The 22,991-nt window shown below is 44.0% G+C and overlaps 1 protein-coding gene and 1 pseudogene across 1 annotated transcript in view; one reads left to right on the forward strand and one right to left on the reverse strand.

Moving 5' to 3' along the window:
* Positions 1 to 1,098: 1,098 nt before the first annotated feature.
* On the reverse strand, positions 1,099 to 6,012 carry LOC100583941 (annotated as a pseudogene).
* The window catches only part of RFWD3 (ring finger and WD repeat domain 3), a 46,368-nt gene continuing 26,243 nt past the window's right edge, over positions 2,867 to 22,991 (forward strand). The window contains exons 1-4 of the mRNA XM_030829262.1: positions 2,867 to 2,985; positions 8,316 to 8,835; positions 18,155 to 18,357; positions 21,410 to 21,480. Of these exons, the coding sequence (XP_030685122.1) occupies positions 8,318 to 8,835; positions 18,155 to 18,357; positions 21,410 to 21,480 (792 nt within the window). The 5' untranslated portion in view covers positions 2,867 to 2,985; positions 8,316 to 8,317. The remainder of the gene's footprint in view (positions 2,986 to 8,315; positions 8,836 to 18,154; positions 18,358 to 21,409; positions 21,481 to 22,991) is intronic.

Here is a 22,991-nt window from a genome sequence, read left to right on the forward strand (position 1 = left end):
TTTATCTACTTGTGCCTCTTTCTATCCATTAATTCATCCTGATTTTTTATGCACTTCATTCCTAAACACTTCAGCATTTATGCCATTAACTGGAATTTCTCTATGGGCTTTTTTTTGGGGGGGGGGGGTGGGAAGGTAAGTTTTTACTGTGAAAAATTTGTGTGAAATGCACAAATCTTAAAGATAGCATTTGATGGGTTTTGACAAATGCATACATATGAGTAATCCAAACTCTATCAAGATCATGAACATTACGGCCAGGTGCAGTGGCTCACGCCTATAATCCCAGCACTTTGGGAGGCCGAGGCGGGTGGATCACCTGAGGTCAGGAGTTCAGGACCAGCCCGGCCAACATAGTGAAACCCCACCACTACTAAAAATACAAAAATTAGCTAGGCCTAGTGGCACGTGCCTATAGTCCCAGCTACTCAGGAGGCTGAGGCAGGAGAATCACTTGAACCCAGGAGGTGGAGGTTGCAGTGAGCTGAGATCGTGCCATTGTACTCCAGCCTGGGCAACAGAGCGAGACCCTGTCTAAAAAAAAAAAAAAAAGTTCCAGAGCTAAAAAAGGTTATTCACATGGCACGAAGTGATCTCCTACTAGTCCAAAGTTCAAAAACATTTTAATAAAGTCCATTTATACATTTATATATCTTTTGTTTGCTTTCCAATGGAATACTACGTTTATTGAGGCAAAATCACATTATTTTTAGTTCTTGGAGTCAAAAAGCATACACAAATGTTCTTCAACACAGTTATTAAAAATACAAGACCGGGCCGGGCACGGTGGCTCACGCTTGTAATCCCAGCACTTTGGGAGGCCGAGGTGGGCAGATCACGAGGTCAGCAGATCGAGACCACGGTGAAACCCCGTCTCTACTAAAAATACAAACAAAAATTAGCTGGGCGTGGTGGCGGGCGCCTGTAGTCCCAGCTACTCGGAGAGGCTGAGGCAGGAGAATGGCCGGAACCCGGGAGGTGGGGCTTGCAGTAAGCTGAGATCGCACCACTGCACTCCAGCCTGGGCGACAGAGCGAGACTCCGTCTCAAAAAAAAAAAAAAAATACAAGACCAAGTTGAATGTGCCAGAGATACCATTCAGTTGGGTTTTCTAGAGTCATCAGGAAGAATATCAGAGAAGGGATTTACGTGGTTGGTTTCCACAGCTTGATAGACCAAACACACACACAAAAACTGCCACAACAAATAGCAAAATTTTTATCCATACAGGAATGGAGCATCCCTTTTTTTTGTATTTTCTCACTTGACATAAGGGAACATACTTAGGAACATATGTAGATGAAAACCACTCCTCCATCCTCAAATCACTGAGTTCTAATGGCCGGCCTGCAGCTCCTTTGATTGTTCTGTGGTAACTAGCACTAATTCTTGTTGGTGTAGATGCTTCATAGGGGAACATTTCCTTACGATTATCCCTTTCTACTCTTCTTTCCTGTGTTTTTTCTCCCGCTTCAGCTCTTGTCAATGGTTTCTTTGGTGTTCTTCTGGGTGTGTCTGAGAATTCAGTGACTGGCAGAATAGGAAATGCATGCTTGAAATTTCCAGTCACCCTATTGACAACTAAGGATTTGTTGTTTGAAGCCATTATACTTTCAGCTACGGGAGTACTCGCTGAAATTACTGCTCCATCTATACGAAAATATTCTGAAGTGTGCACCCTTTTCCTTGGAGTTCTTCTTGACCCTCTTGTAGATTCCCTAGTTAATAATGCCTGCAGAGGTCCGCCTTTTGAAGATCCACTTGTCCATTCAGTCCCAGTTATTCCAGCTTGAGAATAGCTCTCGTTGTGCTGAACTCTTCTTTGCTTGAGGATTACTGGAGTCTTTGCTCTGCTCTTTAGCGGTTCTCTCTTCTCTAACTTGAGCTCTATTTTAGAGTCTTCTTCATTGTCACTATATCTGTCAGAATCATTACTTCCATTCTGCCTTGTATTTTCTGCTGAAGAAGAAATCATTGCTGAAGGAGAAGATCTTGATTCTGTTCCCTGCTCCCTCAGTTTCAAAAGCTTTTTCTCATACAGCTTCCTCGTTGTTCCCACAATAGGACCAGGATTCACTCCGTATTTCACAAGCTGATCCAAAAGATCTTCATTAGTGAGTTCTGTTAAATCTAGATCGTCTTTATCATCTTGTCTGGGTTTATCAGTTTTCTTTGTGGCTTTCCTGCCGGCGGCGGGCTCGGAGCCGAGACGGCTGTGGGCTCGCGCTCCTGGTACGTAGCTGGAGAATTCCGGGGGCCCCTTGCTGTTGGCGCTGGAGGCGAGCGGCGGCCCTAACAAGTGATTTGAGACTGTTTAGTAGCTCAGATCCCTTGCAGCGGTTTGAGATTGAAGAGATTGTGTAGGCAAAGTCTTTTGCGTGAGCTCTTCAACCCCACGAGAGGATACATATGAACTGGACTGTCCTACGCCTCTTTACAGGCTCCGAAATTCAAAATATTGAAATATTTTGAAATTATTCGATTAGCTACTATCCTTTGGTTACAGATAACTCCTTCGCTAACGCGTTAGGGATAAGCAGCAGGAGTCAGTTTTAATATTTTCATCTCCATTCCAAAATGGACCGAGAAATCATATAACTTTCTCCCGCCAGAAAGTTCAAATAAAACGCGCTAAAAAAAAAAAAAACCCTCCCATTTTTCCGGGGCGGGCGCAAGATGACGGACGTAGATTCCTGCCAATTGTAGGAGGCTTCCTCGAGCGCGGTCCCGCCTCTTCAGTTTATGAACGACCAGCCAATGAGAGCGCCGCTGCTTCAGCTAGCGGGGGACCCATTGAAGAAGAAGAGTAGGTATTGGCCACAGCCTAGGGCTTCTGTTCAATAGGAGCATGCCTGCCGGCGGCTCTGGCGGGAGCATGAGCAGCTCCGGAAGTGGCAGTTGGCGTAGGTGCTTTCGGAGTTCGGCCGAGGTAACTACCGAGTCTTCGGCGGGTTCGCGAGCCCGGCCGCGGCCTACTGGTTTCAGGTGAGGAGGGGTCTTGCTTCTCCTCAGGCCTTGGGCCTCTAGCTTCGGGATAAACTTCCCCACGCCTGATTCCTGGATTGGGATTCAGGAGACACCCCACGAGGTGGGCTGCACGCGGGCTTGGAACCCGGCGGCCTGAGGGGATTCGGGCTCTCGGGGCGGCGCCAATGGTCGGGGCTGAGGAGCCCGAACCCCCGCGCGTATCTGGGTTGCTGGGCGTGGGGGCTGGGCAGGCGGGAGCTCGGGGCGATCACGAAAGAAGCCGAGTTCGCTGCTGCGGGGCCTGCCCTGGCCGGGGTGGGAGGTCGCCCGGCCCTTCCCCCGAGTGCCTAGCCTCGGGCTCCTCAGCGGCGTTGCCTGCGCCCGCTCTGAGCGCCAGTTACTTCATCACTTTAAAGTTGACGGAAGAACTTCATTTTTAATTTCATCACGGAAACTGTGGCGTAAAGACTTGTATTATCCCTATTTTACAGGAAAACAAGTTGAGCCGAGAGTTTAGGAAACCCGCCCAAAGTTTCCCCATGTAGTAAAAGAACAGGGATTTAGTTTCTTTCTTTCTTTCTTTCTTTCTTTCTTTCTTTCTTTCTTTCTTTCTTTCTTTTTCTTTCTTTCTTTTTTTCTTTCTTTCTCTTTCTTTTCTTTCTTTCTTTCTCCCATGTAGTAAAAGAACAGGGATTTGATTTCTTTCTTTCTTTTTCTCTCTTATCTTTCTCTCTCCCTCCCTTCCTTCCTTTTTCTTGTTAAAGAGACGAAGTCGGGCCGGATGCGGTGGCTCACACCCGTAATCCCAGCACTTTGGGAGGCCGAGGCAGTCGGATCACCTGAGGCCGAGAGTTCGAGACCAGCCTGACCAACATGGAGAAACCCCATCTCCCAGCTACTCGGGAGGCTGAGGCAGGAGAATCGCTTGAACCCGGGAGGCCGAAGTTGCAGTGAGCTGAGATCACGCCATTGCACTCCAGCCTGGGCAACAAGAGTGAAACTCCATCTCAAAAAAAAGAAAAGAAAAGAAGTCTCCCTGTTGCACCCAGGCTGGAAGAGCTCACTGCAGTCTCCAACTCCCGGGCCCCAGGGATCCTCCCACCTCGGCTTCCCACAATAGCTGGGACCACAGGTGCACGCCACCATGCCCGGCTCATTGTTTTATTTTTCTTTTCTTTCTTTTTTTGAGATAGAGTCTCGCTTTGTTGTTCCTGCTGGAGTGCAGTGGCATGATCTCCGCTCACTGCAACCTCTGCCCCCCGGGTTCAAAGGATTGTCCTGCCTCAGCCTCCCAAGTAGCTGGGATTACAGGCATGCACCACCACACCTGGGTAATTTTTGTATTTTTAGTGGAGACGGGGTTTCACCATATTGGCCAGTCCGTCTGGTACTCCGACCCCGAGTGGTCCACCCTTGGCTTCCCAAAGTGCTGGGATTACAGGTGTGAGCCACTGCGCCTGACCGGTTCTATTTTTCTTTTTTGGTAGAGATGGGAATTTCACTGTGTTGCCCAAGCTGGTCTCGAACACCGGAGCGTAAGCGATCCATCCGCCTGGGCATTTCAGTGTCCAGGGATCACAGGCGTGACCCTCTGCACCGGCCAGAGCAAAGATTTGAACACTTGCCCTGCCCACCTCCTCTCAACCTTTAATTGAGGGGCTTTCATCCTGCCTGTTGTGGCCATTGATTGAAACCTGAGTAACAAAGATGACAAGTCTGAGGTTAACATTTTAAGCCCTACTCATAGCACACATAAAAAACAGCGTTTGTGTGACATGCTCAAGGTTTGGGGTGCCCAGCCCATGGTCTCTCGCTCTAGGCATCTCCTACTGGCCTACAATGGTTAGGAAGCTTCAGCTCCAGAACTGCATCGTTCTATAGAACTTTGTGCGGAGAGAAAAATGTTCTGTATTTCTGCTGTCCAGTATGGGAGTCACCCGTCCTATGTGGGTTTCTAGCACTTGAAATGTGACCTGCGCGACAAAGGAACTTATTTTATTTCTTTCTTTCTTTTTTTTTTTTTCTTTTTTTAGACGGAGTCTTTCTCTCTCTCCCGGGCTGGAGTGCAGTGGTGTGGTCTCAGCTCACTGTAACCTCCACCCTCCGGGTTCAAGGGATTCTCCTGCTTCAGCCTCCCAAGTAGCTGGGACCACAGGTGCACACCATCACGCCTGGGTAATTTTTTGTATTTTTTGTAGAGACGGAGTTTTGCCGTGTTGCCCAGGCTGGTCTCCAACTCCTGGTCTCAAGCTACCTGCCTCAGTCTCCCAAAGAGCTGGGATTATAGGCGTGGGCCACAGCTCCTGGCTGAACTTGATTTTTATTTAATTTAAATAACCATATGGGAGTAGACAGTGCGGCCCCCTAGATTCTGCTCTTTTTAGTCCATTTCTACCCTTTGTCTTCCTGAAGGCTGAGTTGCTTAATGTCTCTTGAGTACATCTAGAAGTAGCTTGGGCCTTATGTTCTGACACACAATTCTTGGGAGACTGTCGTTGTACCCTAGAAACATTAAAAGCTTTTAGTTAGCCAGCTGCAGTAGTTCACTCCTGTAATCCCAGCACTTTGGGAGGCTGAGGCAGAAGGGTTGCTTGAGCCGAGGAGTTCAAGATTGGCCTGGGCAACGTGGGAAACCCCATCTATACAAAAAATGTTTAAAACTTAAAGTATTTCACATTGTTCAGTTTGCAGACTTTCTTTCCCACTTATTTTCACTACTGTGCCACTCTCCATCCTGAGTGTAAGCTTGTCTGGTTCAAACCTCCCGTTTTCTCCTGCATAGGGGGAGGAGGGCTTTGTTTTGTGTTTTGTTTTGGCTGGCTGGTGTTTGTTTGAGTAGAAGTCAAGCTAACTGCTTTATTGGCTTTTAACTAGCCCTTCCCTTTTAGTGCCATCTTTCAATATTGCCTTCTGTGGTACCTGGTTTTTACAGTCCCTTTAGTGGGAATCAGCTTGCTTCTCAATAACACACCTCACCCCAACCACTGTGCCCTTTGCAGGCATTTGAGTTTTATCTTTTGGCTCTCCTAAGTAGTCATCAACCATCGGTTTCTCCTTTATGGCCTTAGAAAACTGGTTTGCATATCATACCCTGTTTGCATTTGTGTCGTCCTGGTTAATTTATCCTTTCTTAAAAAAATGTCTCAGGTTGGGGGGGTCATGTTCGTGGGTTTTAGGAATGACTGGAGTGGAGAGAGAAAGATACATACATGTGCTTTGTCCACTATGTTTATTAGAATTCCTTGCATTTATTCAGCCTACTCCAATCTGGCCTCTGACCCCACCACTTCAGGGAAACTGCTTTTTTAGGTCACCTGTCATCCTCACATTGCCAAATCTAGTGGCCATTCTTCCCCCCAGTAGCACTTGACACCCAGTTGTTCCTTCCTTGAAACATTGTTTTTCCAAGACACCACATTCCCGTGTTTCCTCCTACTTTATAATCTTCCTTAACTGGCTTCTCTTACTCTGTTGTCCTTTTAACAGTAGTGTCTCTGACTTTAGTCTTCGGCCCTTTTCTGTCATTCTGTTCCTCAGATGGTTTAATCAGCTCTGATGATTTTAAGAAAAATGACTATTGGCGGGGCGCGGTGGCTCACGCCTATAATCCCAACACTTTGGGAGGCCGAGGCTAGCCGATCACCAGGTCAGGGGATCGAGATCATCCTGGCTAACGCAGTGAAACCCCGGCTCTACTAAAAATACAAAAAAAATTAGCCAGGCGTGGTGGCGGGTGCCTGTAATCCCAGCTACTCGGGAGGCTGAGGCTGGAGAATGGCGTGAACCCGGGAGGCAGAGCTTGCAGTGAGCTGAGATGGCACCACTGCACTCCAGCCTGGGCGACAGAGCGAGACTCCATCTCAAAAAAAAAAAAAAAAAGAAGCATGACTATTCTGAAGATTCTTAAAGCTGTCTGTTTCTTTTCATCTCCACTGCTACCACTCTTGCCTAGGTCTCTCTGACCTCTGGTCTGGACTCCCACAATAGCCTCTATACTGGTCACCTAGCTTATGCTCTTGCACCCCTACAGTGCATTCCTAACATAGAAGAAACTCCTTACCAAGGCCCATGGGCCCTTTAATGATAGTGTCCTGTTCATCAATCAAACCCATGCTCATCAGGGACCTATGCACTGATTTCCTTCTGAAACTCTTCCTTGGCTGTTTGCATAGCCAGCTTCTTTTAATCCTTGACGCCTCAGCCCACTTTTCACTCTTTAAAAGAGTACTTCCCTCACAATTGTGTCTTAATTGGTCCTCTTTGTCTTCTCAACCCCAGACATCATAATCTATAATTTTCTCATGTATTCGCTTATTGACATCTTACTTGTTAGAATCTAAACTCTGATACGTGGGGTCTTAGCTGTTTTTGCCTCTAGGGTGTCTTGTCTGCATAACAGGTGCTTAATAACTATTAGTTGAACCCCCATTTCCTCATAAGTCAGATGAAAATAAAAGCACGTGCTTTACTTCACAAAGTAATTGAGGGGATAAGTTATACTGATGTACTTTAAAAACTAGGTGGTAGGGAGGCACAGTGGCTCAGTCCTGTTGTCCTGGTGCATGAGGAGGTAAGGCCAGGCATTCAAGACCAGTTTGGGCAACATAGAAAGCCTTCGTCTATATAACCAAAAAAAAATTAACTTATTTTAAATTTAAAAACTAGGTGGTAGTTTTCAAAGTGATATAATGGAATTAAAGATAGGAAACATGAAAAGAACATAGGTGCTTAATAAATATTTGTTGAATAGGCTAACATGATGGAATTAGAGATGGAAAACAAAAATAATGAAAGGGATAGGATAAAGTTTGCTCAGCCTTTTTGGAAAAATTAGGTAAGTTTCCATTTTGAGTTAGTAACACAGTTAATTTTGCAAGTGTAAAAAATGTCCTTTCTCTGTTTATCCTTTGTAACTGTTGATGCTATGAAAGATTAATATTGCCTGCTAAAATTAGATACCCCATTATATGCATTTGATTTTGGTGAATGTCCATATTCAGCTTGAGACAGAACTGCAAAGTGTCTGAGAGATTACTTTTAGACTCAGTAGTTTAATCCCTTTGGTTTATAGATCTTTCTATTTGGGAAGATACTACTATGATCACAGGACTTTCATGTTTTCTAAGGGCAAACTGGAAAACTGGTTGTAAATGCTTGTTATAGAGAAGGAAGTCCATTACCAAATACTTCTGACTTAAAATAAGTAGTTAAAATCTTCTCTTGAAGCTTCTCAGTCTTGCTAAGAATGATATTAAACATAAAATGAGAAAGATTAAATACAATTCTGTCACCTACATAGCATATTTTATCTATTTTATTAATACTTTTTACAAATACTGTTTCTCTAGTGATGGCTCATGAAGCAATGGAATATGATCTTCAGGTGCAGTTAAATCATGCTGAAGAACAGCCAGCTCCTGCTGGCATGGCCAGCAGCCAAGGGGGACCAGCCCTCCTCCAGCCTGTTCCTGCTGATATGGTCAGCAGCCAGGGGGTACCATCCATCCTCCAGCCAGCTCCTGCTGAAGTGATCGGCAGCCAAGCGACACCACCCCTGCTCCAGCCTGCTCCACAACTGTCTATTGACCTGACAGAAGTGGAGGTCTTGGGAGAAGACAATGTGGAGAACATCAATCCAAGAACTTCAGAACAACATAGGCAGGGATCTGATGCTAATCACACCATCCCAGCATCTTCGTTGCATTCAATGACCAACTTCATCAGTGGACTGCAGAGACTTCATGGCATGCTGGAATTCCTGAGACCTTCATCTTCAAACCACAGTGTAGGGCCAATGAGAACAAGAAGGAGGGTATCTGCTTCACGAAGGGCTAGAGCTGGAGGGTCTCAGAGGACAGACAGTGCCAGGTAAATAAATATATGGATAAGTCTGTGATCATTGATGTACTAGAAATTATGAAACTGAGGCTCTGCCATTCGAGGACTGACAGTGTGACTTTTGGCAAGTCAGATAACTTCTGACCCCCAATTCCTCATAGGTGGAAATAAAAGTGCTTGCCTTCCTTCACAAAGTAATGAAGGGATAAGTTAAACTGTTGTACCGTGAAAACTAGGTGGTAGTTTGTTGGCAATCTCCGTAGAGATTGGCTGTTCTTCAGATTGTGTCTTGTACACCAAAAATTCTTTCTTCACTTGCAAGTCTCTACTCACCCAAATTCATTACTCACTGGCATTCCACCTAGAGGCACAATTAATTAATTTGCTTTCATAGTCTTGGTTTGAACTTGCCTCTTGAAGGGCTTAGCTGTCAAGTCTTGACAGGGTTATTATGAAGAATAACAATTGCCTATACCCTGTCCGTTTTTTGGTTTTTTGTTTTTGAGACGGTGTCTCACTCTGTCACCCAGGCTGGAGTCCAGTGGCACGATCTCGGCTCACTGCAACTTAAATCTGCCAGATTCAAGCGATTCTCCTGCCTCAGCCTCCCAAGTAGGTGGCATTACAGGCGCGTGCCACCACGCCCAACTAATTAAACCTGTCTGTTTTTTTTGTTTTGTTTTGAGATGGAGTCTTGCTGTGTCACCCAGGCTGGAGCACAGTGGCGCGATCTCAGCTCAGAGAGGGCTTTGTTCAGGGTCTAATAGCTATAGAATAGAGGAGTTAGCACTGGTATTGGAACCGGGATCTGCCCTGTTTTCTACATAGGCAGATGGAGGAAGAAGCTTCGATCAAATCCCTTTGTTTTCTCTTTCTTCTTCTTTTTATTATTGTTATTTTTGAGACAGGGTCTCACTGTGCTGCCCAAGCTGGAGTTCAGTGGTGCAATCACAGCTCACTGCAGCCTCGACCTCCCCAGGGTCAGGCGATCTTCCTGCCTCAGCCTCTTGATGATTAGCTGGGACTACAGGCATACACCACCATGCCGATGTTTTCTGACACTGAAAATATTGAGATAATACTAAAAAGTGGTAGCTAGGTCATCCATTACCCATGTTTTACAAATGAGGAAGCTGATGGGATAATTTGTGATTTGGTTGTGATAAGGCTGGAATTGGAATTGTGCCTTCTGAATCTGGATTCAGCATTCTTTTTCATGGATCCTGCTGATTTTAATGTTGGGGCTTGCCATGACTGTGGCTCAGTGTCTGTAGTGCCCATCAAGGATGACAGATGTCTAGTTCTGTGTTGACAAGAGTTGCAAATGCGTGTTACTCTGGGTTTTTTTGTTTGTTTGTTTTTAAGACAAGAGTCTTGCTCTGTCACTCAGGCTGCAGTGCAATGGCGCAATATCAGCTCACCACGACCTCTGGCTCCCGGGTTCAAGTGATTCTTGTGCCTCAGCCTCCTAAGTAGCTGGGATTGCAGGTGTGCACCAGCAGGCCTGGCTGTAGTCTGTTATTTTAAGATGTCATTACTCACATTATAAAGGCAGGGTAAGATTTCATACATTTGTGTTATAGGTGAATGCACCTTATGGTGTAATTTGGGGACCCTGCCAAAGTAAATGGGCTAACTTTCCATGATTGAGAGTTGTGAGTGGTGTTTCCAGGAACTGGCTGACTGTCAGGAGGCCTCTTGCAAGTCCTCTGTCTTGCTTATCCATGCACTCATTCTTGTTGGGGGACGCAGGGTGGATTCCTCTTGGTCAGGCACAGTGGCTTGTATTAACCAACTTAAGGGTGACACTTATAAACCAGATGCCAACTTACAAAGAAAAACAGAACCACTAGAGAGCCACACAGAAGCCAAACTCTAGTGAGAAAATTGCTTGATGTGGCTGGGCATAGTGGCTCACGCCTGTAATCTCAGATCTTTGGGAGGCCAAGGCAGGCAGATTCCTTTAGGCCAAGAGTTCGAGGCCAACATGATGAAACCCCATCTCTACTAAAAATACAAAAAATTAGCCGGGTGTGGTGGCACACACCTGTGGTCCCAGCTACTTGGGAGGTTGAGGCGTGAGAATTCCTTGAACCTAGGAGGCGGAGGTTGCAGTGAGCCAAGATCTTGTCACTGTACTCCAGCCTGGGTGACAAGAGTGATTCTCTGTCTCAAAAAAAAAAAAAAAAAAAAATTGCTTATAGAATCTGCTCAGGGAATGAATTATACAGAATTTAAATGTTGAAAGATGTCAGTCAAGCTATTTGGCAGCCATAATCTGTCTCCACAAAGGGAATAACTTAAAAGGTCAGGAAGTGTGCAGTTCAGTGGAAATAACATCAGTTCTGGAGCCAGACAAATGTGATTAAAACTTTTTTCCCTGAAGTATGACCTTTCCCAGGACTAATCACTTACAACTTCTGAATTTCTTTTTTTTTTTTTTGAGACGGAGTCTCGCTCTTTCACCCAGGCTGGAGTGCAGTGGCGCGATCTTGGCTTACTGCAGGCTCCGCCCCCCGGGGTTCACGCCATTCTACTGCCTCAGCCTCCCTTGTAGCTGGGACTACAGGCGCCTGCCACCTCGCCCGGCTAATTTTTTGTATTTTTAGTAGAGACGGGGTTTCACCGTGTTAGCCAGGATGGTCTCGATTCCTGACCTCGTGATCTGCCCACCTCGGCCTCCCAAAGTGCTGGGATTACAGGCGTGAGCCACTGCGCCCGGCCTGAATTTCTTGAGATAAATTTCTCAGTGTGGTGTTTGACATTTACTCTTCTGACGGACTGTCCCCGGGCCAGGTGTTGAAAGCCTGGGCCAAGGTGAACAGCTTTTGACTAACAGTCAGCCAAGAAGCCAAAGCTATAGAAAGCTAAGTAGTAAGCTTGTTCTTCCCAACAGGCTTTGCTGAAGTCACAAACTCCTTTCTGATTTGTTTGAGGCGGCTTCATTCTGGCAGCGGGGGTCATCACTCATTCATCAAATATTGATAACACTCCTCTGTGTGAGAGACTAAACTTTGCTCTAGATATATTGGTGAATAACACAGATCACAATATTGTTTTCATGGAGCATATGGAGTCTAGGACTACAGAGAGTAGGGAAGGAGCAAAATTCAAAGATGGTAAGTGCAGGGAAGGAGGAGAATTTCTTGGGTTGTAAATCTGTGCTCCCAAGGAGAAACCCTAGCACTGCTTCCTGTTGGTTTTCACAGTTCCCCTTTCCTGTTTTCTTGCCTGACTTTGGAAATTCTTTGTTATATAAAAGCAATATTAAAGAGTGATTTTTTAATCATCTATCACTTTTTTACTGGGTTCTATGTAGAATTCTATTGATACACATGTCAACACCCTAACTCTAGTATATATTTTATTAAATCCTCTTATAAAATGCTTTTCTTATGTGTTTAGTCTCATGGTAGCTATAGCTGCTGTTCACTTAGAATCTCAAGAAATGGAGTTGGTAAACTTGCTTAGCCCCGTTTAAAAAGAAAACCTGGCTAGGTGCAGTGGCTCACACCTGTAATCGCAGCATTTTGGGAGGCCGAGGCAGGCGAATCACCTGAGGTCACGAGTTCGAGACCAGCCTGGCCAACATGGTGAAACCCGCCTGCCAACATGGTGAAACCCTGTCTGTACTAAAAATACAAAAATTAGCCGGGTGTGGTAGCGGGTGCCCATAATCCCAGCTATTCAGGAGACTGAGGCGGGAGAATCGCTTGAACCCGGGAGGTGCAGTGAGCCGACATTGTGCCACTACACTCCAGCCTGGGCCACAGAGCGAGACTCTGTCTGAAAAACAAAAAAGAAAACCTGGGTGATGTCAGTGAAAATGGCAGAGTAAGGACCACAGAGAATTATCTCCATGAAAGTAATGAAACAACTGGCAGAATTTGTCAGGATCAACTTTTTCATACTTTGGGAAACTGACCAAATGCTTACAGCAATCCAGGGAGTGATTATTAAAGAAAAACAGCTGAATCTCATTGAGCTCTATGGCATTTCTTATTCTTGTCCCCTTCTCCAGCTCCTTGGTAGTCGTGAAAATCATCTGCCTGTAATCATAGTAAAAACCAACAGCCTGGCAGGCACCAGAGGGATTGGAGCACCTTCAAAGCCTCATTCCCAGAGAATTATCTTTATATGACCAGTTTGGTGGTTCTCTGGAAAACCACATTTGCAAGACTACTCTTGATTCAGAGCAATGCACAGTGTGAAAAGCCTAAATCATTTTCCCTGGGGCCTGCCTGAGGTAATGGATATTCAGTGGGATAAGCAATAAACTAACCAATAAGAGGGAAAGGAAAATCTAGGAATGAGATCAATTCAGTCACATCTTCTAAGTCTAGTTCTCTTGCTGTTTCTAGCACATCTGCAGTTACTTCCTTAACTGAAGTCTTGAGCCCCTCAAAGTAATCCATGAAAGTTGACATCAACTTCTTCTAAATTCCTGATGATGTTGATATTTTGGCCTCCTCCCATGGATCATGAATGTTCTTAGGGGCACCAAAGATGGTGGATCCCCAAGGCACAGTGGCTCATGCCTATAATCCCAGCACTTCGGGGGGCTGAAGCAGGCACATTGCCTGAGCTCAGGAGTTCAAGACCAACCTGGCCAACATGTTGAAACCTTGTCTCTACAAAAAATACGAAAATTAGCTGGGCATGGTGGTGCATGCCTGTGGTCCCAGCTACTTAGGAGGTTGAAGTGAAAGGTTCCAATGAGCCAATATCGTGACACTGCCCTCCAGCCTGGGTGACAGAGCCAGACCCTGTCTCCAAAAAAAAAAAAAAAAGAAAAGAAAAAGAGTGGTGGATCCTTTCAAAGTTTTCAGTTTACTTTGTCCAGATCCATTAGAGGAATCACTGGCAGCTATCATCTTAAGAAATTTAAAAAAAAAAAAGATTAAAAAAGCTTTTCCCCACAGCTAAGAGTCACAACAAAATATTTCTTTTCTTTTCCTTTGTTTCTTTCTTTCTTTTTTTTTTTTTTTTTTTTTTTTTTTTTTTTTTTTTTGTGAGACAAGGTCTCACTCTGTTGCCCATGCTGGAGTACAGTGGTGTGATCATCGCTCACTGCAGCCTCAACCTCCCCGGGCTCAGGTGATCCTCCATCCTCCTGCCTCAGCCTACAGAGTAGCTGGGACAAAAGGCACAAGCCACCACACCCAGCTAATTTTTTCTGGTTTTTGTAGAGATGTTATTTCACTGAAGTACTGAGATTACAAGTGTGAGCCACTGTGCCCGGCCTTATTTCTTAAATAATAAGTCTTGAAAGTTGGGCTGCATAATATGTTATGTTAACAGACATGAAAATAACTTTAATCACCTTCAGAGCTCTTGGTTTACTGGGTGCATTGTCAAAATTACCTTCAGAGCTCTTGGTTTACTGGGTGCATTGTCAAAATTACCTTCAGAGCTCTTGGTTTACTGGGTGCATTGTCAAAATCACCTTCAGAGCTCTTGGTTTACTGGGTGCATTGTCAAAATTACCTTCAGAGCTCTTGGTTTACTTTATGCATTGTCAGTTAGCAGTAATATGTTTAAAGGAATCATTTTTTCTGAATAGTAGGTTGCAACAGTGGGCATAAATTGTAAGACATACTCTAAACAGATAAGCTGTTATCCAGGCTTTGTAGTTCCATTTAGAGAGCACAGACATAGGCCAGGTGTGGTGGCTCATGCCTGTAATCCCAGCACTTTGGGAGGCCGAGGTGGGCAGATCACGAGGTCAGGAGATCGAGACCATCCTGGCTAACGCAGTGAAACCCCGTCTCCACTAAAAATACAAAAAATTAGCCAGGCGCCACTGCACTGCAGCCTGGGTGACAGAGCGAGACTCCATCTCAAAAAAGAGAGAGCACAGACAGAATAAATTTAGCATAGTTTTCAAGCACCCTAGGATCTTCAGAACAGTAAAAGAGCATCAGCTTCGGCTGGGCACAGTGGCTCACGCCTGTAATCCCAGCACTTTGGGAGGCTGAGGCTGGTGGATCACAAGGTCAGGAGATCGAGACCATCCTGGCTAACATGGTGAAACCTCATCTCTACTAAAAATACTACAAAAAAAAAAAAAATTAGCCAGGCTTGGTGGTGGGTGCCTGTAGTCCCAGCTACTCGGGAGGCTGAGGCAGGAGAATGGCGTGAACCCGGGAGGCGGAGCTTGCAGAGTGAGCCGAGATCACGCCACTGCACTCCAGCCTGGGCGGCAAAGCGAGACTCTTGTCTCAAAAAAAAAAGAGCATCGGCTTCAGCTGAAGTCAACCAGCAGCATTATCCCCTAACAAGAGAGTCAGCCTGTCCTTTGAGCCTTGAAGCCAGGCATTGACCTCTCTCTAGCTGCGAAAGTCCTGCGTGGCATCTAACAATAGAAGGCTGTTTCATCTACAGTTAGAATCTGTTTAGTGTAGATACTTTCATCAATTGTCTTAGCTAGATCTTCTGGATAACTTGGTACAGTTTCAATGTCAGCGCTTGCTGCTGCTTCATGCGCTTTATGGAGACAGTATCTTTCCTTAAACCTCATGAACCAGCCTCTGCTTTCTTCCAACTTCCTGCAGCTTCCTCACTTCTCAGCTTTCACAGAATTAAAGAGAGTTGGGGCCTTGCTCTGGATTAGGGATTGGCTTAAGGGAATGTTGTGGCTGGTTTGATCTTCTTTCCAGACCACTAAAACTGTCTCCATATCAGCAATAAGGCTGTCTTATCATTCATGTATTCACTGTTGTAGCACTTAATTTTCTTTGGGAACTTTTCCTTTGCATTCACCACTTGGCTGTTTAGTGCAAAAGGCCTGGCTTCTGGCCTATCCCAGCTTTTGACGTGCCTTCCTCACTAAGCTTAATCACTTTAGCTTAGTGATTTAAAGTGAGAGATGCCTGACTCTTCCTTTAATTTGAACACTTAGAGGCCATTGTAGAATTACTAACTGGCCTAATTTCAGTATTGTTTTGTCTCAGGGAATAGGGAAGCCCAAGGAGAGGGAGGGAGGGGAATGGCTGGTGGGTGGAGCAGTCAACATACACATTTACTGATTAAGTTCACCATCTTATATGGGTGTGATTCTTGCACACCAAACTTGTGGAAATTACATAACACACTCGTAAAAGAAGAACAAACAAAACCCAACACAGGCAGATAGAAGGAAATAATAGAGATTAGCATATAAATAAATGAAATAGAGAATAGAAAAATGAGAGAAAATGAACTAATCAAAAAGTTGGTTCTTCTAAAAGATCAACAAAATTGACAGACTTAGCTAGACCAACCAAGAAATAGAGAAGACTCAAAATACTAAAATCAAGAATGAAAGAGGACATGACTACCAAATAGGAGGGGAAATGACTGCTTGTGGGTACAGGGTCCCTTTTAGGTGGGACAAAAATGTTTTGGAACCAGATAATGGTTATGATTATGATTACATAACCTTGTGGTTATGCTAAAAAAAAAAAAAACCACTGAATTGAACACTTTTAAGTTGTGGATTTTATAGTATATTAATTATATCTCAATTTCCAAAAAAAAAACAACTTGATTGCTATTTCTCCTTTCGGTTTATTGACATTTCTTTTTTTAAAAGGTCGAAAAATCTTCTGTCTGTTGAGTTGGACACTGAGTAGTGTTTATTTTATTCTAGTTAGCATTCAGTCAAAGCCCTAATTCGCCAATAAATTGCTGCCAAACTATTAGGAATCAAAATTTTTCTGTGTAAGCAGTCCCCAACAATGTTTCTGGGTAATAATCAATATTTAATGTCATAATTATTAAAACTTATAGTAGGTCACTTGTCAGTAACACTTAGTTGCCCTTTTGTTTTAAATTTTTTTAATAGAGATGATGTCTTACTTTGTTGGCTAGTCTGGTCTCAAACTTCTGGCTTCAAGCAATCCTCCTGCCTTGGCTTTCCAAAGTGCTGGGATTACAGGCGTGAGCCACCAAGCTCAGCCATTTTTTTAATTTTTATTTTTTCTTCTTCTTTTTTTTTTTTTTGAAGATGGAGTCTCACTCTTGCCACCTAGGCTGGAGTGCAGTAGCACAATCATAGCTCACTCACTGTGGCCTCAAACTTTCAGGCTCAAGTGATCCTCCTGCCTCAGCCTCCCGAGTTTTTTGGGTGTCATTTTTTTGTTTTTGTGTTTTTGAGACAAGTCTCACTGTGATACCCAGGCTGGAGTATGGGCGCCATCATGGCTCACTGCAGCCTCAATCTCCCAGGCTCAAGCCATCCTCCCACCTTGGCCTCCCAAGTAGCTGGAACTACAGGAACACACCACCATGCCTGGCTATATTGTGTATTTTTTGTAGAGATGGGGTTTCACCATGTTTCTCAGGCTGGTCTCAAACTCCTAGGCACAAGCAGTTTACCCACCTTGGCCTCCCAAAGTGCTAGGATTACAGACATGAGTCACCGCAGCTGGCCTAATGTGTCTGTGTGTGTGTGTCCCTAGATCCTTCCTCAGGAACTCTTGGTTTTTAGTATAAAGTTTCATTGATTTGTCTGGGTGTGGTGGCTCATGCCTGTAATCCCAGCATTTTGGGAGGCCAAGGTGGGTGGATCATTTGATGTCAGGAGTTGGAGACCAGCTTGGCCAACATGGTAAGACCCCGTCTCTACTAAATATAAAGTTTCATTAATTCTGTGACAAAAGTGGCCTCAAACTCCTCAGCTGAAACTGGAGTATGCTTTGTTATTCCAGGAGTTAGAGAAACTGAGGTACAGTAGTGGTTATTTTAAACTTAGCCAGCCAAGATAGATTTGGAGTGTTAGATTTGGCCCCAGGTCTTCTCGTCATTCTAAGTTACTTTTTTTTTTTGATGCCATATTGTCATTTATGTTTTTTATCTTAAAACTAACATTATTTAAATTTTAAAAGAAAAATACTGTCCTAAAATGAGAGATGAAGAAATTACAGAAGCCAGACCCTGTACTGTACTCCAAAATACCTTGGTCTAGGTGGCTACAATAGCAAAATCCCATGAGGCCATATTTGGGCAACAAAGCCCTTTTTCTTCTTGTTCACTTTCCCTTTTCAGCTACCTAATACCAGCATACAGATTGCTGAGTTTGTCCTTTAAAGATACTGACAATATGACCAGATGCCAGTAAAATAGAATTAGCTTTTAATGGAAGGATCAAGCTCTTGTGTAGGCTAATGTAGCAGTGGTTGAGTGGTAAAAAATAATATCCAGGAGGCCAGTCTCCCCCTTATCTGCTATACCTGCTTCAGCTTTCAAAGGCAGCATTTAATGGCCTGGAGATGGGTTGAAGTGATAGGATTTACTTCAAATCACTATAGATTGTTTTTGTGATGATAGTTCATTGTACTATAATTCTGTTGTCTTTCTGTGTATGTAGGTTGAGAGCACCATTGGATGCTTACTTTCAGGTGAGCAGGACCCAGCCTGACTTGCCAGCTACCACTTATGATTCAGAGACTAGGAATCCTGTATCGGAAGACTTGCAGGTGTCTAGTAATTCTGATTCTGACAGTGACAGCTCTGCAGAGTATGGAGGGGTTGTTGACCAGGCAGAGGAATCTGGAGCTGTCATTTTAGAAGGTCAGTATTTTACCCAGGTTTGGACTCACAAGGCTAACATCCATGAAGCTTAAACTTCAGAAGGCTAGAAACTAGATTTGTGCTTTGACACTTTCCCTTTTCTCCCCTAAATGTTGTGGATTCCTGTTTTATAGTATAGAGCCTTCACTGGCAATAATTATATAGAGAGGATTTGATCTGACTTACAGCTTAATGTAATTTGTGACCCAGTGAGTCAGTCACTTTGTAATGGCATTTTATATTCTCTTTCACTTTTTTAGACATCTGAGAAAGTAGATTCTTTTTTTTCTTTTTTTTTTTTTTTTTTTTTTTTTTTTTGAGGCAAGCTCTGGCTCTGTCCCCCAGTGTCAACGGGAGTGCAACGACAACAATCTCAGCTTACTGCAACCTCCGCTTCTTGGGCTGAAGCCATCTTCCCACCTCAGCCTCCCCAGTAACTGGGACTATAGGCACACACCACCACACCTGGCTAATTTTTTAAATTTTTTGTAGAGACAGAGTTTTTCCATGTTGCCCCGGCTGGTCATAAACTTCTGAGCTCAAGAGATCCACCTACCTCAGCCTCCCAAAGTGCTGGGATTACAGACATGAGCCACTGCACCCAGCCTAGCTTCTTTATTTAAAAGAAAAGTTTTGTAAATTCAGCACCCTGTCTAGGCTGACACTTTTGAGCCCTAGTATAACGTTATGTGTTATGCAAGTGGAACTTTATTTAATAGTCGTAGGCAGAGACCTCTAAAGTAGATGTCCTGCTTACGTTAAAAACTTTCTGATCCCCAGAGGGCGCTCTTTCAGTATATTTTACCACTGAAAGAATATTCTTGGATTGTGAATTGAAATATAATAAATCAATGAAAATCGTTAAGTTCATATTGATATAATTTTCCAAAACCTCATTTATCACTATCGTACGTTGTTAGAACCCCAACTAATTACTCCAAAAACTAGTAAAGGGTCAGGAATATATTAATATTTTGCCTTCCTGTATAAACTGTATTTCGGACAATCAGATAGTTGATGAAGTGGGTTTTTTTGTTGTTTTTTATTCATTTGTTTTTTTGAGACAGGGTTACACTCTATCCCCCAGGTTGGAGTGCAGTGGCATGATCACAGCTCACTGCAGCCTTGACCTCCCAGGCTCAAGCTATCCTCCCACCTCAGCCACCTGAGTAGCTAGGACTACATGTGCGTGCCTCCACACCTGGCTTATTTTTTGTAGCTATGGGGTCTCCCTATGTTGTCCAGGCTTGAAGGTTTTTTTTTTTTTTTTTTTTTTTTTTTTTTTTGAGACGGAGTCTTGCTCTGTCGCCCAGGCTGGAGTGCAGTGGTGCAATCTCAGCTCACTGCAAGCTCCGCCTCCCAGGTTCACACCATTCTCCTGCCTCAGCCTCTCCAAGTAGCTGGGACTACAGGCGCCCGCCACCACGCCCGGCTAATTTTTTTGTATTTTTAGTAGAGACGGGGTTTCACCGTGGTCTCAATCTCCTGACCTCGTGATCTGCCTGCCTCGGCCTCCCAAAGTGCTGGGATTACAAGCGTGAGCCACTGCGCCCGGCCTGAAGGTTTTTTTAATAGAAAAATTTCAGCTAATTGCTGCAGGAATGATAGAAAAGTCATCATTTTGTGACCCCCAATTAAATTATATATCTAGGCAAAGATCATCAGTGGATCCTAAAACCATTAATTAGATTGTAGGGTTGATGGGATTCCTTTTAATACAGGGACCAGGGTGATAACACCTGAACCCATTGGTCAATCTTAGCATCTCAAAAAAATAGGATAACTAGACCATATGTGCCTCTTAATGTGCTGCAATCAGAAATACTCATGCCACTTAGGAAGTACTGTATACACACACACACCAGCCCCCCACCCCCATTGCCAAAAAAAAAAAAAAAGCCCTGAATCTACTCAAGACTGTTTTCTAACAACCAGTTTGCATAGTTTGTAGAAAAAGGGGTGGAGGAACAAGATAAATAATACCTCAGAGGTGTAATCATTTAAATTAAAAATGTAGAACAGTCTACAAATGGAACATCTTTCTAGACCTAAATATATATGGAAATTTAACATATTGTGAAGGGAATATCTCAAATCAGTGGCGACAATTTTTAATGTTTTATGTAACAGTAAACCAACATAGTTTATGATTCCACTTACATAAGACGTCCAGAAAAGGCAAGTCTACAGAGACAATATTAGTGGTTGCCCGGGGCTGCAGATGCAAATATGGATTGACTCTAAATGGGCATAAAGGATCTTTGTGGGCTAATAGAAATATTTTAAATTGGGTTATGGTGATGGTTGCACAATGCTCAATTTATTGTATATAAAAGTTAATTTCATGAAGAAGCAGTCAGCCAAATCCAGGATGTGTAGGACATTTCATTAGACAAATTACCTGACAAATCAATGACAAACAGAGGGGAAAAAAATGGGTGAGGGGGGAATTGTAATAAAATGAGAAGGACTTAAGAGACATCACAAGCTCATTATGGAGACCTTTTTTGGATTCTGATTGCAATAAATCTGCAAAGAGCAGCTTTAAAACTATTGGGAAATTTTGAATATGAACTGGATGCCTGGGTATTTAGTGTTATTGGAGGATTATTGTTAATATTGTTAGGTATAATAATTACACAATGTTTATATATAAAAAAAGAATTCTTATCAGTGTTGCAGAAGTTTTTGCAAGTATAATGACATTTTAAGGTTTGTTAAGTGTTCCAACCAAAAGAAAATAATGGAATGGGGGCTTAGGTGGAACAAGATTGGCAAAATATTGATTATTTTTTAAATTGAATGATGGGTACTTGTGGCTTAACTATACTGTTCTGTCTACTTTTATGTATGTTTGAGAATATTTAAACTAAATTTTTAAAAATAAATTCACTGATGGTACCTGGGGAAATTGTCATCCTTTTTGCAGGAACACTGTCAGTTAGAAATGGGAAGCTGTAGTGAGTCAGGCTCTCTCCTGCTAGCTTCTCATACCTGACATATCTTATTTTGTATTTTACCTCTCCTATCATTTCTGGAAATGACTTGGCAGAGCAACTAGCAGGTGTCTCAGCAGAGCAAGAAGTTACATGTATCGATGGAGGCAAGACCCTCCCCAAACAGGTAATATGAACGTCATTTTATTTTTATTTATTTATTTTTGTTTTAGAGACTAGGTCTCACTCTCGCCCAGGCTAGAGTGCAGTGGTGCAGTCATAACTCACTGCAGTTTCAAACTCCTGGGCTCAAAGAATGCTCCCACTTCAGCCTCCTGAATAGCCGGAACTACAGGTAATGCCACCATGCTTGGCTAAATTTTTTATTTTTTGTAGACAGAGTCTCACTATATTACCCAGCAGGTTTCGAACTCCTGGGCTCAAGGGATTGTCCTGCCTCGGCCTCCCAAACCATCGAGATTGTAGTCATGAGCCACCATGCCCAAGCTGAATATCTTTTTTTTTTTTTTTTTTTTTGAGCCGGCATCTCGCTCTGTTGCCCAGGGTGGACGGCATCTCACTCTGTTGCCCAGGGTGGGGTGCAGTGGCGCGATCTCGGCTCACCACAACAACCTCTGCCTCCCGTGTTCAAGCAATTCTCCTACCTCAGCCTCCCGAGCAACTGGGACTATAGGCACACACCACCACGCCCAGCTAATTTTTGTCTTTTAAGTAGAGATGGGGTTTCACCATACTGGCCAGGCTGGTCTCGAACTCCTGACCTCGTGATCCACCCACCTCGGCCTCCCAAAGTGCTGGGAATACAGGTGCGAGCCACCGTTCCTGGCCTCTGAATATCCTTTTAAATAAAAGGTTTGGGTTTTTGGCTGGGCGTGGTGGCTTACAGCTGTAATCCCAGCACTTTGGGAGGCCAAGGCGGGTGGATCACCTGAAGTCGGGAGTTTGAGACCAGCCTGGCCAACATGGTGAAACCTCGTCTCTAACCAAAAAGTGGTGGGGCTGCAAGTTAAAATGGGAAGCTTGCAGGCTTTGTAGGCAAGAGGTCCAGGTGTGGATCCTATCCCAGTTGCTCATTATTTGTGTGACTGCTGTCTCTTAGATTTAAAAATGGAGAGGGAGGAGTATTGAGGATAACCTGTCCTGTCTAGCCAACAAGGTTAAGTATCAGTTGAAAAAACAGACATAAATGTGCTTTATAAATTATTAAGCACATTCGCCAGGTGTGGTGGCATGCACCTGTAGTCCTAGCTACTTAGGGAGTCTGAGGCAGGACTACTTGAGCCTGGGAGGTCAAGGCTTCAGTGAGCCATGATTGCACCACTGCACTCCATGGCAACAGAGTGAGACCCTGTCTCAAGAAAAAAATTAAAATTAAAAAAAAATATCAGGCAGAATATGGTTAGTAGGTGATAATTTTTTTTAAAAAAATAATGGGCTGGGTGCGGTGGCCCATGCCTATAATCCCATCACTGTTGGAGGCCGAGGCGGGCAGATCACCTGAGGTCAGGAGTTCGAGACCAGCCTGGCCAACGTGGCGAAACCCCGTCTCTACTAAAAATGCAAAGATTAGCTGGGTGTGTTGCCTATAATCCCAGCTACTCAGGAGGCTGAGATAGGAGAATCGCTTGAACCTGGGAGGCAGAGGTTGCAGTGAGCCCAGATAGCGCCACTGCGCTC

This window comes from Nomascus leucogenys, chromosome 2 (genome assembly GCF_006542625.1).
Source record: "Nomascus leucogenys isolate Asia chromosome 2, Asia_NLE_v1, whole genome shotgun sequence".
Taxonomy (NCBI): domain Eukaryota; kingdom Metazoa; phylum Chordata; class Mammalia; order Primates; family Hylobatidae; genus Nomascus; species Nomascus leucogenys.